This window comes from Ochlerotatus camptorhynchus, unplaced genomic scaffold (genome assembly GCF_037179485.1).
Source record: "Ochlerotatus camptorhynchus isolate MF236.1 unplaced genomic scaffold, CSIRO-AGI_Acam_v1.1 ptg000434l, whole genome shotgun sequence".
NCBI lineage: Eukaryota > Metazoa > Arthropoda > Insecta > Diptera > Culicidae > Ochlerotatus > Ochlerotatus camptorhynchus.
In genome coordinates, this window is record NW_027040920.1 from 1,681,065 (window position 1) to 1,694,554 (window position 13,490).

The 13,490-nt window shown below is 41.1% G+C and overlaps 2 protein-coding genes and 1 non-coding gene across 5 annotated transcripts in view; 1 reads left to right on the forward strand and 2 right to left on the reverse strand.

Annotated features, from left to right (window-relative positions):
• The window catches only part of casp (Fas associated factor casp), a 30,170-nt gene extending 28,983 nt beyond the window's left edge, over positions 1-1,187 (reverse strand). The window contains exons 1-2 of one of the 2 annotated variants that reach the window (XM_065234609.1): positions 1,032-1,187; positions 674-939 (exon numbers count right to left, since the gene is read on the reverse strand). In XM_065234609.1, the coding sequence (XP_065090681.1) occupies positions 674-712 (39 nt within the window). In that variant the 5' untranslated portion in view covers positions 713-939; positions 1,032-1,187. The remainder of the gene's footprint in view (positions 1-673; positions 940-1,031) is intronic. The other variant, XM_065234610.1, reaches the window with a different exon arrangement.
• A 5,919-nt stretch (positions 1,188-7,106) lies between these two features.
• The window catches only part of cmet (CENP-meta), a 69,565-nt gene continuing 63,181 nt past the window's right edge, over positions 7,107-13,490 (reverse strand). For both annotated transcript variants that reach the window (XM_065234545.1, XM_065234544.1), the window contains 5 exons: positions 9,391-13,213; positions 8,820-9,220; positions 8,477-8,757; positions 7,778-8,418; positions 7,107-7,711 (listed from right to left, as the gene is read on the reverse strand). In XM_065234545.1, the coding sequence (XP_065090617.1) occupies positions 7,607-7,711; positions 7,778-8,418; positions 8,477-8,757; positions 8,820-9,220; positions 9,391-13,213 (5,251 nt within the window). In that variant the 3' untranslated portion in view covers positions 7,107-7,606. The remainder of the gene's footprint in view (positions 7,712-7,777; positions 8,419-8,476; positions 8,758-8,819; positions 9,221-9,390; positions 13,214-13,490) is intronic.
• TRNAP-UGG (transfer RNA proline (anticodon UGG)) lies at positions 9,272-9,343 on the forward strand. The gene has a single exon. It is a non-coding gene; the product is annotated as a tRNA-Pro (tRNA).

Sequence of the window (13,490 nt, forward strand, 5' to 3'; positions counted from 1 at the left end):
CTCTCCACAACTCGCCAGTCGATATCGAATCAAAAACGTCCGGAAATAGGTATAAAGACACCCTGAAAAGCATTTCTCTCCAATTAAATCATTTGCGGGTATAGAATCCACCTAGTGGTGCTACAGGTAAATATTATATTTCACGGAATGATACATTTTGATATGAGTGACAGAAAGAACCTATTTTTCATCATGTGCGTAGGAGAAATAATTTAAAAAAAAAGTGTTTTCCCGTGTTCAATTACGTTCCCGTGCACAACAGTATGGCATGTCAAATTCGCAATTTTCGTAACATGATTATATAAATCAAAACATGAAGTGGGCTCCAAACAAATCAATGAATTTGTTCCAATGATCATTGAACTTGATTTTTGCAAAGTTTGTCGAACATCTTTCCAATCGAATAAAAAAAATCAAGATAATGAAATTAATCAGAATAAATCAAAACAACACAACCGCAACATATACAGCCGATGAATTTCGTTCAGTGCACCTACCACCCTCTAGAGCAGGGAGGGTGATTGGGTGGAGGAGGAATTCTAACCTTTAAAAATAAATGCGAATAATCATTACACACGAACTACTTGAAAGGGGGGCTTCCTATCTAGAGGGACGAGCCCGCAATGACCCCGAAATGAAATGACCATAACGGCCGATGAAGGCTGCGACTTACCTGAAAATTCGCTAGAATCTCCTCGCGATTCTCGGACATTTTGAACAAAACTGAAAAGCTGCTGCTAATCCAAACTCTCTTCTTTCTTCGGTATTGCTCCTGCTGCTGCCAAGACGGATAAAGAAACTTTACTTCACTGCTGCTCTCTGTGACAGAAGAGCAGTCGTTTTTCCTTTCTTCGCAGTTTTCTGCCTTCAATTTCACGTTCTCATCGAATCTGGCAGTCTATTGCGGAAATTTTCCACTCACACAGAGTAGTGTTTTACCTGAAAAAATAAGACACGGAAGCACAGATTTAATTTTCCGATGGGCCACCTCGAATACCGCACACTGTCCACCGGAGAACGGAGCCACTTACCCAATTTTCTTCCCCAGGTAACGAAAACGAGTGAACTACGCTGCTGCTTTTGTTGCACCACGATACAACACACTCTTCCTTCTTCACACAAACTGACCTCTCTGACGACGACGATGATGACGGTTGTTGGATTGGAATATTTCATTCGCACTCGATCTCTTCTGGTCCTCGCTCCAACTAAAACTCGCACTCGGGTCTGTCTGGTTGTACAAAGCAGACGAGCAGAATGACGTACAGCACACCTCTGCTAGGTACGACATTTTTGAATTACTACACAGTTTCCATTCAACGGTTTTACATCGCTGTATGTTGTTCCGACAAAGGAAAAATACAATATCAATAAAATTGTTTGAAATTTTCTTTAATCCAAGATAATTAACCACTTCATTCGAGCAGATAAAATGACGTTTACTACCACTCGAACTTTGAAATGAAACATTATTTTGAGATTTTTTCTTCTAGAACCTCGAGAAAAGTAGCCAACATTTGTGCGTTTCATAAAAAAATAGAAATTAGTTGGTCCAGTTTTGTGAAATCGCTGGTAGAAAGTCACGCCAAAACTGCTTGACAAAGTGGTCAATTATGCAATCTGACTGCTTATATCGATATCCGTTATATGAAAACAGACTAAAAAGCTGCCAGATTAATGGGAGAGTACTGTAATGGAAAAGGACGGCACGACACAAACTACTGCTGAAAAAGAACAGCGAATGACAAAAAGAGTTTGTTACCAAACGAAACCAACACTAGTATAGCTTATGACAGCTGGTAGCAAAATCGATCAAACACACTGACACGGTCGCCGTGACAAACAAGCGTGTACGCACACGCACACTCTTTCATAAAATTTGCAACGGTGTGTTAGAAGGAGTAGAATTTTTGTTTTGATGTACCAGAGCGGTACTAGAATCGAAGCGATGTTTCAAGATTAGGGATGCCCAATGATTTTTAATAGAAGCAGTATTGAAAATAATAAATACATAACAAGAAAAGTGAACGCTTCGGTCAAATCGTCCAGGAGTACGTGCCACGCTTTTTATCGCACTGTACACTCATAAAATTCGACACATTTTTATTGGCGAATTTCCATGCTAAATTCCACATTATTTTCATGTGTCCACACAAACAGAATCCACTCAAAAGTACACATGAAATTTATGAGTCACATGAATAGTATTTGTGGTTACTAAAGAGCCTGAATTTATAAAGAGACGACATGTCAATTTTGGAACAATCGATTATCTGTCAAAGTCATAGGAAAAGTCATTCCAAGACCTGTCATATGGATAAGATGTCGCCTCTTTGTAAATTCAGGCTCTTTAGTGGTTACAAATGAATTTTATATCTACACATCACATTGCAAAAATTCATGTGTGGGACACATAAAAAAATCCTCGAAATAATCATTGAATTTTTATTAGTGTACAGTATGATAATGGGTATTAAGGCCCACGCACATTAAACGCTGTACAGTCTGGAGAGTTATAACATGTTATAACGGTTGTCAAATAATTGCAACATAGAAACCATCATCAAGATAGCCCTATAACATGTTATAACCAACAATCAATACGAAACTAACGATTTTAAATTGGCTCACTACATGACTAGCCTATTGGTCCCAAGCAAATCGACTAACGTATCTCATTCTAGTATAAATTCCAGTACTACACTATGTTTGTTTTGATTCGCTATGAAAGTTTGACAGATAAAATGAGGGGTTAGTGGATTTTCCTAGGTTTCGAGGGGTGAATCGATTAGCTTGGGACCGAAGATAGTACCAGCTGAGCCAAAAAGTTGAGCTCGTTTCTTCGGGACCTTCTGGTCTTAGAGTTACCTCTATGATACCAGAGCTGAGCCAAAAAGTTGAGCACGTTATTTCGGGACCTTCTAGTCTTAGAGTTACCTCTATGGATCTTGGTTGTTGATAGAACTTCCTTGATGAAATCGGCTGCTTCATGCAGACTGAGCAATTCTGATTATAGTATCAGATTTGTTCTGTATACAGAGGAACTGGGAGGGCTTATTAGAAACTTCTCACCAATAAAGTAATGTTCTTCTCCTGGTTCTTCTAGTAAATTTTGCATTTCATTTTATTAAAATTTTATTTTATTTTAGCATATTATTTTTGTTACGGTCAATTGGCATTAGCATACGATACAAAAGATTTAATATTACTTGCTCGTTTTTGAATAATCAATAATACGATAATACCATAGAGGTAACTCTAACACTACCCTAATAAAAATTGTATGGTTAATTTGCTTAACGACGTGTTCTGAGTATCATCCAAACCATTTTTTGAATAGTTCGATGATTTTGGTTATCGTTCGTTTATGGTTATTTTTTATTAGGGTAGTAGATCCCGAAGAAACGTGCTCAACTTTTTGGCTCAGCTCTGGTACTATCTTCGGTCCCAAGCTAATCGATTCACCCCTCGAAACATAGGAAAATCCACTAACCCCTCATTTTATCTGTCAAACTTTCCCTGCATTATTCCTGAAAGTAGTCCAATCTACGAAGTATATCATAACAACGCTAACGCTATCATGTGTCAAATGAAATGTAGAAACGGTCACACATACCTTTTATGCATTCTTATAGGACCTATGTGGTTTGTCTTATGGAATGAATAACAATCCTCTGCCAAGAAGGAGGGTTGCTGAAGCCACCACCATTGGTGGTGTCAGCACTGTAGTCTACAATTTTTATGCTATATGTTTATATCGAGGGGGACGACACATCTAAATTTCAAGTTAAGATGCTCAACAAATCTCACACTAGCGAATCAATTTTCGAAAAATCTTCTATCATTTGTCGCATCTACTTGCACCGAGCATCATCTTTTTGCAGGAAATCTTCAGAATCGTCATCAATCTTCTTTCTATCAACTCAGCGTGCGCGCAGCTAGCCACAGCAAACACAATATTTTCTGCATCGTAGATAGAGTCGTCCCCTCGGTTTATATGCGCATTGACGAAACGTATGCGTTAAAAAATCTTATGTGAATAATCATTAATAAAACTTGTAGTTTTCATGATTAGCTTGCTTAATTTAAAAATTAATATTATAAATCTTTAATTCCTACATGTATGCGCTTGTTGAACATTTATTACGTTTATTTTGCCGTGCAACAAATCAAACATCTATGTGGACGGAGCATAATTTCTCAATGTTTGCATCAGCTGTCTTAGATAGACAGATAATCGAGCCAAAGAACCAACAATTTAGTGGATGACGTTTCTGCCACCGGAGGTATGTACAAGCACAAACGAAGTGACAGACGGAGCGGCTCGAAATTTGATTTGACGCACTTACATTTAAAATTTTCGAGTGTACCTTACGGCAACACTATCTACTCATATGTAAGTAGGGGGTACCACCTGTTATCTCTTTTCCTCTAACGAAAATTGAAAGGGAGAGCCTGTTGTCAAACAGCATGTCATTATGTCGTTTTAGGCTCTGAACCATTTGGTGGATTTTTTAACTTTTGGTTAAAATTTAACAAATGGAAAGTTATCGATAGCAGGGTTAATCCGAGTGTGGTTATTTCTGACGGACAAGAAGTTAAATTTTGACAATCGTGGTTGAGTTCTTCTCGAAAACCGATCGATCGACAGCACAGGGATTTTCGAACATTGAGAATAACTTTCGAAATGTCACTTTTAACCACGAGTTAAATTTAACTCGGCAAATGGTTCACAGCCTTAGTTGTTATCTGCACTTCTTTTGTATAATTAAAGACCATAGGCCAAAATGTTTAGGGGTGAACACATCGGGTTAACATTTGCTTACAAGTAAACGATGTTGAGCTGTCAATGACTCGCGCTTCCCTAATAAAAAATAACCATAAACGAACAATAACCAAAATCATTGAACTATTCCACAAATGGTTTGGATGATACCCAGAACACGTCGTTAAGCAAATTAACCATACAATTTCTATTAGGGTTGTTGGCAGCAATTGTTGCTACAGATTTCATCAGTCCGTGCTTCTATCCAAAGTCACAGTCATCCGCGATCAAGAAGACCATTAATCAACATCATCATCAATCATCAACATTGACCATTATTCCTCAATTGGCCTTAGTTCCGGAGGATTGGTCGGATTCATGTCCTTGGGAACCACTGTGACTCCATTTTCGCTGTACCACCATTCTTTATAGCGTTCGACGTTTGTCGATTAAAGCTTCGTTTCATCGTATTACAATCGTACTTATCGTTTTGAAGTGGATCTATCCGTTAAGTTGAAAAGTAAAAAAAAAATAACACGTAGTAGGCATTCTGGACAATTGAAGAGCAGGAAATTTGTATCTTTGGGCCCAATCTTTCGATCCATATGCCAACATTTGAGCCATTACCAGATTACCCCTAGCTTGCATCTTCCTACACTCAAAAAAATCTTCACGTTAATGCTACGTGAAAAATCACGTAACCTCTTCAACACCCCACTTCGATCATTTGCACGTGGCTTACGTCAATGTCAAATTAAATTTTGATAAAATTTACGTGATTTTCATGTTCGTTGATGCTAAGGAAATTTCACGTAAAAAGTAAGTGATAATCGTGTACACTCTACAACATATACACATCCAGTCTACGTAAAAAATCACGTAGCTCATTCGAATGCTTCAACTTTCATGTTTACATGATGGTAGTAAAATTGATAAATATATCATGTCAAATTCACTGGACCTGATGATGAATGTGACAACATTGTCACATCAAACTTCCATGTGTGGTTGTGTGATTGTGGAGTGGTTACGTAAAATGAGTTTACGTGATTTACATGTATGAAAAAGTTAAACAATATGGCGGCATCGATTTTATTAGTGGAAGAAGTGATTCAGCATACTGCAACTGTTTGAAGGTATTTTTATATTATTTCGCTTTATTTGAAATCCGTCATACACTGCTAATTAAATTTATTTCGATTTCATAGGCTGGATTACAAGATACAATTTACGGGGATTATTTGCAAAGGTCAATTTAGCCTGACTCAGCAGTAAACAGTGCAAACGGATATTGCATCTGAATCGTCATGAATAATTAACTGTTGGAAAAGCGAAATGGTTAATATTAACGTTTCAATGACATACTTGACGCATTAATAAAAAAATGCTAACAATGTTTAAGTATTATTTTCTTGGAAAAAATGGAAAACAGTATTTGTTAGATCCGGTAAAGATCACTTCAAAATCACGTCAACATTACGTGCAAATCCATTCCAATTATAGTGGAAACCACGGAACAGTAAGATGAACAGTATTTTCCATAGTTGAAGATGCTAATTTCAAATAACAGACTGTAGTGGTAATTTACAGTCTGTTATTTGAAATTAGCATCTTCAACTATGTAAATCGTTGACTTCACGTAGAAGTAATACTAAAACATATAGTCAAAGCAGTATTTTCCAGTAAATATCATTTCAAAATCACATAAACATTACGTGATAACCGCTTCCAACTTAAGTGGAAATCACGTTATATTTACAACACGTTGACCGCTGAATGGGAATATTTTTGGCTACCTGTTATTAACGTAAATGTTACGTGAAAAGTAGTATGGACGAAAGCTACCTATGTTTTCAGGTAGATCGGACGTGCATATTTTTTGGAGTGATAACATTCTTATCCAGTGCTGGGGATTATTTCGAGAGCCGAAGTGACTTTTGTAACTAGTGAAGTGAGAAAAATCACGTCGTGGTGACGTGACTCTCCATTCGATTTGCACAGACCGTCACGTCACCACGGCATGACTTTTCTCACTTTACTAGTGACAAAAGTCACTTCGACTCTCAGAATAACCCCCACTATGTTGACAATTGCATCGACCTCAGCTGCACTGCCGCTATTCGCATAATATGGGTGGTTGAATAGGTAGTCACTTTACCTCACATGCTTGGACCAGCATCTAACAAATAATGTGAGCTGATTAAAAGCTATTTTTTTTTAGTTGAATAAACTTGTTTTTGTCTGAATAAGCTCTTATTCAACTTTCAATGTTTGTTGGGCATCGTTTATCATCTTCTTAAGGAGAGTGATATTATTGAACAGGAATCTCGAAAGCAAACACTTTAATACTTGATAACTGTTGAGTAATATTAGTTTTTGAGTATAAACGTAATACGAATAAATACAGTAAGTATAATTTCTTCATGAGAATTCCTAAATGCATAACAGGTAGGTAGGTAGTAAAGAACCGGCGTTGTAGTTACTAGTTAGTACAAATTTCCATTAATAATAGAGGACCGCGCGTCGCGTCAACTCCGCGATCCGGACACGCATTTGGAAATGGGGAATAAATCAAAACTCAGTCAATTGATGAATTGATTGCCTGGGCACACAAACCACACAATTTAAATCACACACGCTCCACGAGGTCCACATACAACTTGATTTACAGGCAAGGGAACAAAAGCAACATATTCTAGTGGGTATGTAGGCAGATTATCACAAAAATGGGTAGGTCCCTAACGAAGGTGCTGTACAATACAAAGGTTGGGCGGATTGGAAACTGAAGTCACTGTTGCACACCTGCTTCGGACTAGAATTAAATGTTAGCTCTGATTGGTTTTAAGTTGATGCTTGGTTCCGTTTCAGTTCCTCGTTCTGTTCCACCAGCGCTATGGCCATCGTCTTGTACTTCTCGTACTTGGCTCGCAGTATGTCGAGTTCGCTCTATAATGGAATGCAGAAACATAAAGTTAAATAACTTTGATGTTGAGCTGTCTAGTCAAGACTTACAATCGCAGCTAGTTCGGTCTGCACCATCCTTTCCGCCGTTTTGGGTTTTAGAGGTCCACACTTGCTCTGATACAGCTTCTGTATCTGCGAGTACTTGTCCTCACTTTCGTTAAGCTGGCGCTTCAGAACGGAGACCTCTTGCTGGACGCTCTTGTTGGCATTGCAGCTTTCGTTCTCCTTTTCCACGATGTCCTGGTTCAAGCTAACAATCTTTTCGTTCCGTATCCGACAGAGTCGCTTCATCTGTTGATACTTGTCGCCCAGCTTCTTTAGCTCTTCTTGAGCTTCCTCTAGCCTTTTGGCTGCTGCATTATCATCAACCGAATCGTCCCTATCCGTGAGGATGGCCTTATCGCTTCGTAGCGATTTCAATCGCTGTTGCCGAATGCACGCGTTACAACGCTTATCGGATCGTTTCTGCTCTTGATCTAGAGCTACCGACAGGGATTGAACTTCGTCATTGAGTTTGATTATCTCCGACTCGCGATCCTTAACCAGTTTTCGAAGCTCGACCACGTCGTTCTTGAGAGGGTTGGCCGCAGCCATCATCTTCTGAGTGTTCAGTTGGCAGTCCTTGATTGTCAGTTGTTTGCGTAATTCCTTTATCTGGGCGTCCATCTGAAGGCAACCACAATCCGTTGCTGAAATTGTCAGAGTTTAAAATTGATTTCATTGAGAAAATTTAAATAAACAACTCACAGCTCGGCTCAGTCATGATTGCTTTGTCACGCGTATTGAATAGACCACCGCGTCGATCGTCGTGACTACTCTGTCGTCGCGATTTACGATCCTTATCGGCTATCCTACGCAGATCGTCCATCTCCATCACCAGGTTCTGATGTTTCGCCCGTAACTCGTCATTCTGCCGCTGCAACGACCGATGTCGGTTGTTGGTTTCCTCATAAACCAACTCATAATGGTTGATCTTTTCCTTCAACTCTACGATTTGCGTTTCCTTCTCTGTGAAACTGGTTTCATGACTAAAAAGACAATGAAATACGTCATTTCAACCGTCCTTCTCCTAAACAACTATAATTCTTACCGCATAGTGGAAATTTCTTCCCGTAGGCTGGTGCACTCCGCTTCCATCTGCTTGAGCTCATCGATCCTATCCTGGAGTTGTTTGGTTTTAAACACATGCATTTTCTGCATCTCATTCAGCTGCCTTAACAAATCTTCATTCTCCTTTCTCAGCGCATGTGCAACCTTTCCATCCCCAAGCGATGGTCGACCATCGGGCTGAAGCGGAAGCGACACGTGCTTAGCTTCCAGCAACTCCCTTTCCAAACGTTCGCCGTTCAATTTTTCCTGCTGACAAATCTGTGCTAACCGTACAATTTCCGCGGCACTGCGGGTAGCTTCGGTCGCACTCGTCACCAATTGCTTTTCCAAAACGCCCTGACGCTCGGTGAGCTGATGAATTGTGCTTTTCAGGGACGGAATCTGCAATAAACGGGTTAGTATGAAGATGTTTTGCAGAAGCATTTATCAGGTGGCTCAATGGTCTAGGGGTATGATTCTCGCTTTGGGTGCGAGAGGTCCCGGGTTCAAATCCCGGTTGAGCCCTTACTTTTTATTTAGTTTTAAATACTGAGATTTGCTCGTTAGCTTACCTGGTTGTTGGAGAGATCGAGCCGTTTCGATTTCTCCTTATCCAACTCGCCGCTAAGTTGTACTTTCTCGATTTCCAACTCCTTGATCGTTTGCTCCATTTCGACTGATTTACCCTTGAGCATTCCGCCCAAATCTTCAAGTTCGGCCGTTTTGTCCGTCAGCTTTCGTTCAACAGCGTTCAACTTTTCGTCTCGAATCAATAGTTCCGATCTGAGGTTCACCATCTGAGCCTCCAGTTGGATAGTTGTCTTATCCAGTTGGGCTTTCTCTTGCAACAAATCTGCATGGTTGCCCGTCAAAGCATCATGTTTCCCTTGCACTACTTTGAGATCAGATGCCAATGAATCCTTCACGCGTTCCAGTTCGTTTATTTGATGCCGTAACATATTGGAATGTTCCTTCTCCGCTTTGAGACTGCTTTCGTGGCTATCCGTTAGCTCCGAAAGTTGCTTTTTCAATTCGCGCTCCATTTCGGATGTACTCTTCTCTTTCTCACTCAGTCTTTGTTCCTTGTCGGAAAGTTGCTTTATCAGGCAGTCAGCTTTCTCCTGCAATGCAGCTACTGTTTGCTCCAATTTCCTTACTTGATCCTTTTTTTCTTCCACCAGATTCTTCAGCTCTCCACCCTCTTGCTCTAAATCTTCCCGGAGTTTATCGACTTCCGATCTTCCAAGCTCCGTTTGCTCATTTTCCAGTTTCAAATCAGCGAGTTGATTTTCCAAAGACTTGACTTGTCGACTGATACTCTCCAGCTGGGAATCCTTCTCCTTCATCGTCCCAATCATAAATTCTTGCTCGGTCATCAACTTCTCAATTCGATCCAACAGGACTTTCTTCTCATTTTCCAACGCGTCCAGTTTGAGCTTCTGTTCTCCGTTACAAGTTTCCGCATTTTTCTGCCTTTCAATCCATTCTTCCTCGGTTCGGCTTACACGATCCAAGCTCTCCTGTTGTGCAGCAACTACCTTCTGTTCAATTTTTTCAATCTCAACTGCCTTTTCGGTACATTCAACCTCCCTTTCGTGCAGTGATTTCCTTAGCTCCTCAACCTTTTGCTCTAAATCTGCTCGTAGCGTCTCCATTTGTTCGTTCCTAAGCTTCAAATCGACGAGTTGATTTTCAAGCGAAGCAACCTGATGACTGAGACTCTCCAATTGAGCATCCTTCTCCTTCACTGTTCCGTGCAAAGATTCGCGCACGGCCGTCTCTTGTCCAACTTCTTCCAATAAGCTCATTTTCTCCTTTTCCAAAGCATCCAACGTAATCTTTTGTTCGTCGTTGCGCGCCTCTGCATTTCGCAGTTTTTTAACCCATTCGTCTTCGGTTCTGTTCACACGATCAATGCTTTCTTCCTGCGCAGCAGTTAGCTTATCTTCGAGCTTCCCCACCTCGTCAGTCTTATCTCTCAGCTCCCGCTGGAAAGCTTCATTCTCCTCCTGATACCGTTCCAATTTTTCGTTGTTCTCCGTCAGTTGTTGTTCCAGATTACCCAAATCGGTCTTCAATGCTCGAACTTCTCGATCCAAATGTTCCCGGATGTTGGACGATTCCTCCATTTCACTTTCCAGTGCTTGCAACTTTGCAAGTAGTTTGCTTTTCTGTTCATGCACATCCGTCAACTCAGTCTCCAACGCCGCGATTCGGCTTCTCAACGACTCAGCTTCCTGTTGCAACTCCAGCTTCGCTCCGTGTAGATTGTTTATTTCATTCTTCAACCCTTGCTTTTCGACTTCGTTTGCTTGTTCTTTGACCGAGATCATCTGCGACAATTCGTTGCAGAGACTTTCACACTTCTCCTCCACGGTTTGTTGGTCCGCTCTATTACACTCAAGTTGCTGCATCAAAATTTCTTTCTCTTCCTTGAGGGCGGCAAGTTCTTCCAAAGATTGCTGCAACTTCTTCTCCAAATCCGGAGATGCATCCAATTCCTTCATCTCGACCGTTTGCTTGAGTTCCTCTTGGACGAGTTTCATTTGCTCCAACATTGCAGATTTCTCTTCCTCAAGTGCAGCCAAGTTGTCGGTCAATAGTTGCAGTTCCTCTTCTTGTTTTAGCTTTTCATGCTGCAGTTTTGCATGACGATCGGTCAACTCTTCCAATTCCTTTTTCAGATTTTTCGTGCTATCTTCTTGTTCTGTCTGCAAGCTGGAATATTTACCTTCCATTGCACTCCTCTCAGCTTGTACTTCTTCCAACTGCTGCAAAAGATGCTCCCTCTCCTGTTCCAAATCTTTTACCTTGTTTTCGATTTCTTCCAAGCCGAGGGGATGGTGCCTTTCTTCTTTGATCATTTCGAGACTGGCGTCGAGTTTCGTTTTGAATGATTCGTTAGCCGACTCGACGCCCAGCTGCGCACCACTGTCATCTCGTATCATCTGTTCCTCAAGACTAACTATCTTCGCGGATAGTTCCTGCACGGCGACGGTAAGATCGTGGTTCTCCTCCTGCAACTGCCTCAACTTCAGTTGCTGCTCTTCACAGTGCGTTTGAAGCTGACCGTGCTTCTCCTGAGCCTGTTCCATGCATTGCAGTTTCTCTTCCAATTCCCTGTTGGCTTCTGCCAAGGAAACGCTCCTAGCTTGCAGCTCTCGATGCTGATCTTTGAGTTGTTCCAGTTCGGTGGAAACTGACTCGAGCCGTTCGATCTGCTCCCTGTCACCTTCACACTTGATCTTGAACATCTGCAGAGTTTCATTTTCTTCCTGTAGTTGAACAATCCGCACATGAGCTTCACTCAACTGATTCTCAGTTGCCTTGTTCTTTTCTTGTAACAATTGCAGGTCACTTGTAGCATTTTTTAACGATTTAAGTTCTTCATTTAGCCTATCGATTGTTGCAGTAGACTCGAGCCATTTCTTCTCCAGGTTCCCAACCTGTTCTTTGTAGTTGTCAATGTCTTGAATGTTGTCCATCACCTGCGTTGACAACTCATCGTACTCAGCTGTTAGCTTATCGAATTCCGCCTTCTTGATCTGAAGACAATCATTCAAATCCTTGGACTTCGCTTGTTCATGTTCAAGTTGTTTTGTTACTTCCTTTACACGATTCTCGTTCTCGTTCAGCTTCTCGATCTCGCTCTCGTACTTCTTTAGCAACGCATCCAACGTCAAGCTTTCCTCTTCCAACAACTTTATCTTCTTTTTCAACTCTCCATTTTCGATATCCATGTCTAGCATCTGACTGTTTCCGTTCTTGTACATTACATTCTTATTTCCCGTGTCATTTGTCAGAACAATCTTCGTAGGGGACATCCGATCCAAGCTGTCACTGTTGAAGCTCGAGTCTCCCAAACTATCCGCAAACTCATCCGTGTCGATACTGGTGTTGATGAGAAGCGTATCCTCGTCCGCCAGGATCGCTCTCAATTTCGTTACAAGACGGAAGAGCTTCTTTGTATCTTTCCTTCCGACATCCCTGCCCAATACGTCCTTCATCTTGGCAAGCTTATCTCCCGTTTCCAGCTCAGATTTCCGAAGCTTCTCCAGCTCAGCCGCTTGCTGATCCAACTGCGATTGCAACTTGTAGTTGTGCACTTCCAGCTGCTTCAACTCCTTTCCCGTCGTTTCCAGTAGACTGTGGACGTCTCCTTTCGTAGCGGTGCTGGTCCGCGCTTCATGAAGGGACTCAACTAGTTCCTTCTCGCGTGACTTGGCCCGTTGCTGAAAGACCTCGTATTCCACTTGAACGCTGTTCTGTATGTTGCGGCATTGTTCTGCCTCCTTGACGGCCGCTTCCCGCTCCTTGCGGGCGACTATCAGTTCCTTTTCCATGTCGAAGATTTGCTCCTGCTTTTGATGAAGATCGACCATAAGATCATTACATCTGTAGGACGCGAAAGGAAAATGAAGAACGGCATTAGAAGTCAGGATTTAGGTGGAAATGGGTGAGGTATGGTAGGCTGGGTTAACAGGCCGCATGGTTACTAAGTCCGTTTTGGTCTTTAAGCCCTCATTTGAATTTGGTTAAGTTTGAATGAAGACACACACATTGCTCAGAAAATATAGTAAATTTGTGTATGACATAAAATTTGTCAATTTTGCTTTCAGAAGGTCACAACTAGTGATTTTATGATCGCTGATTGCTCGCTCATCACGATTGC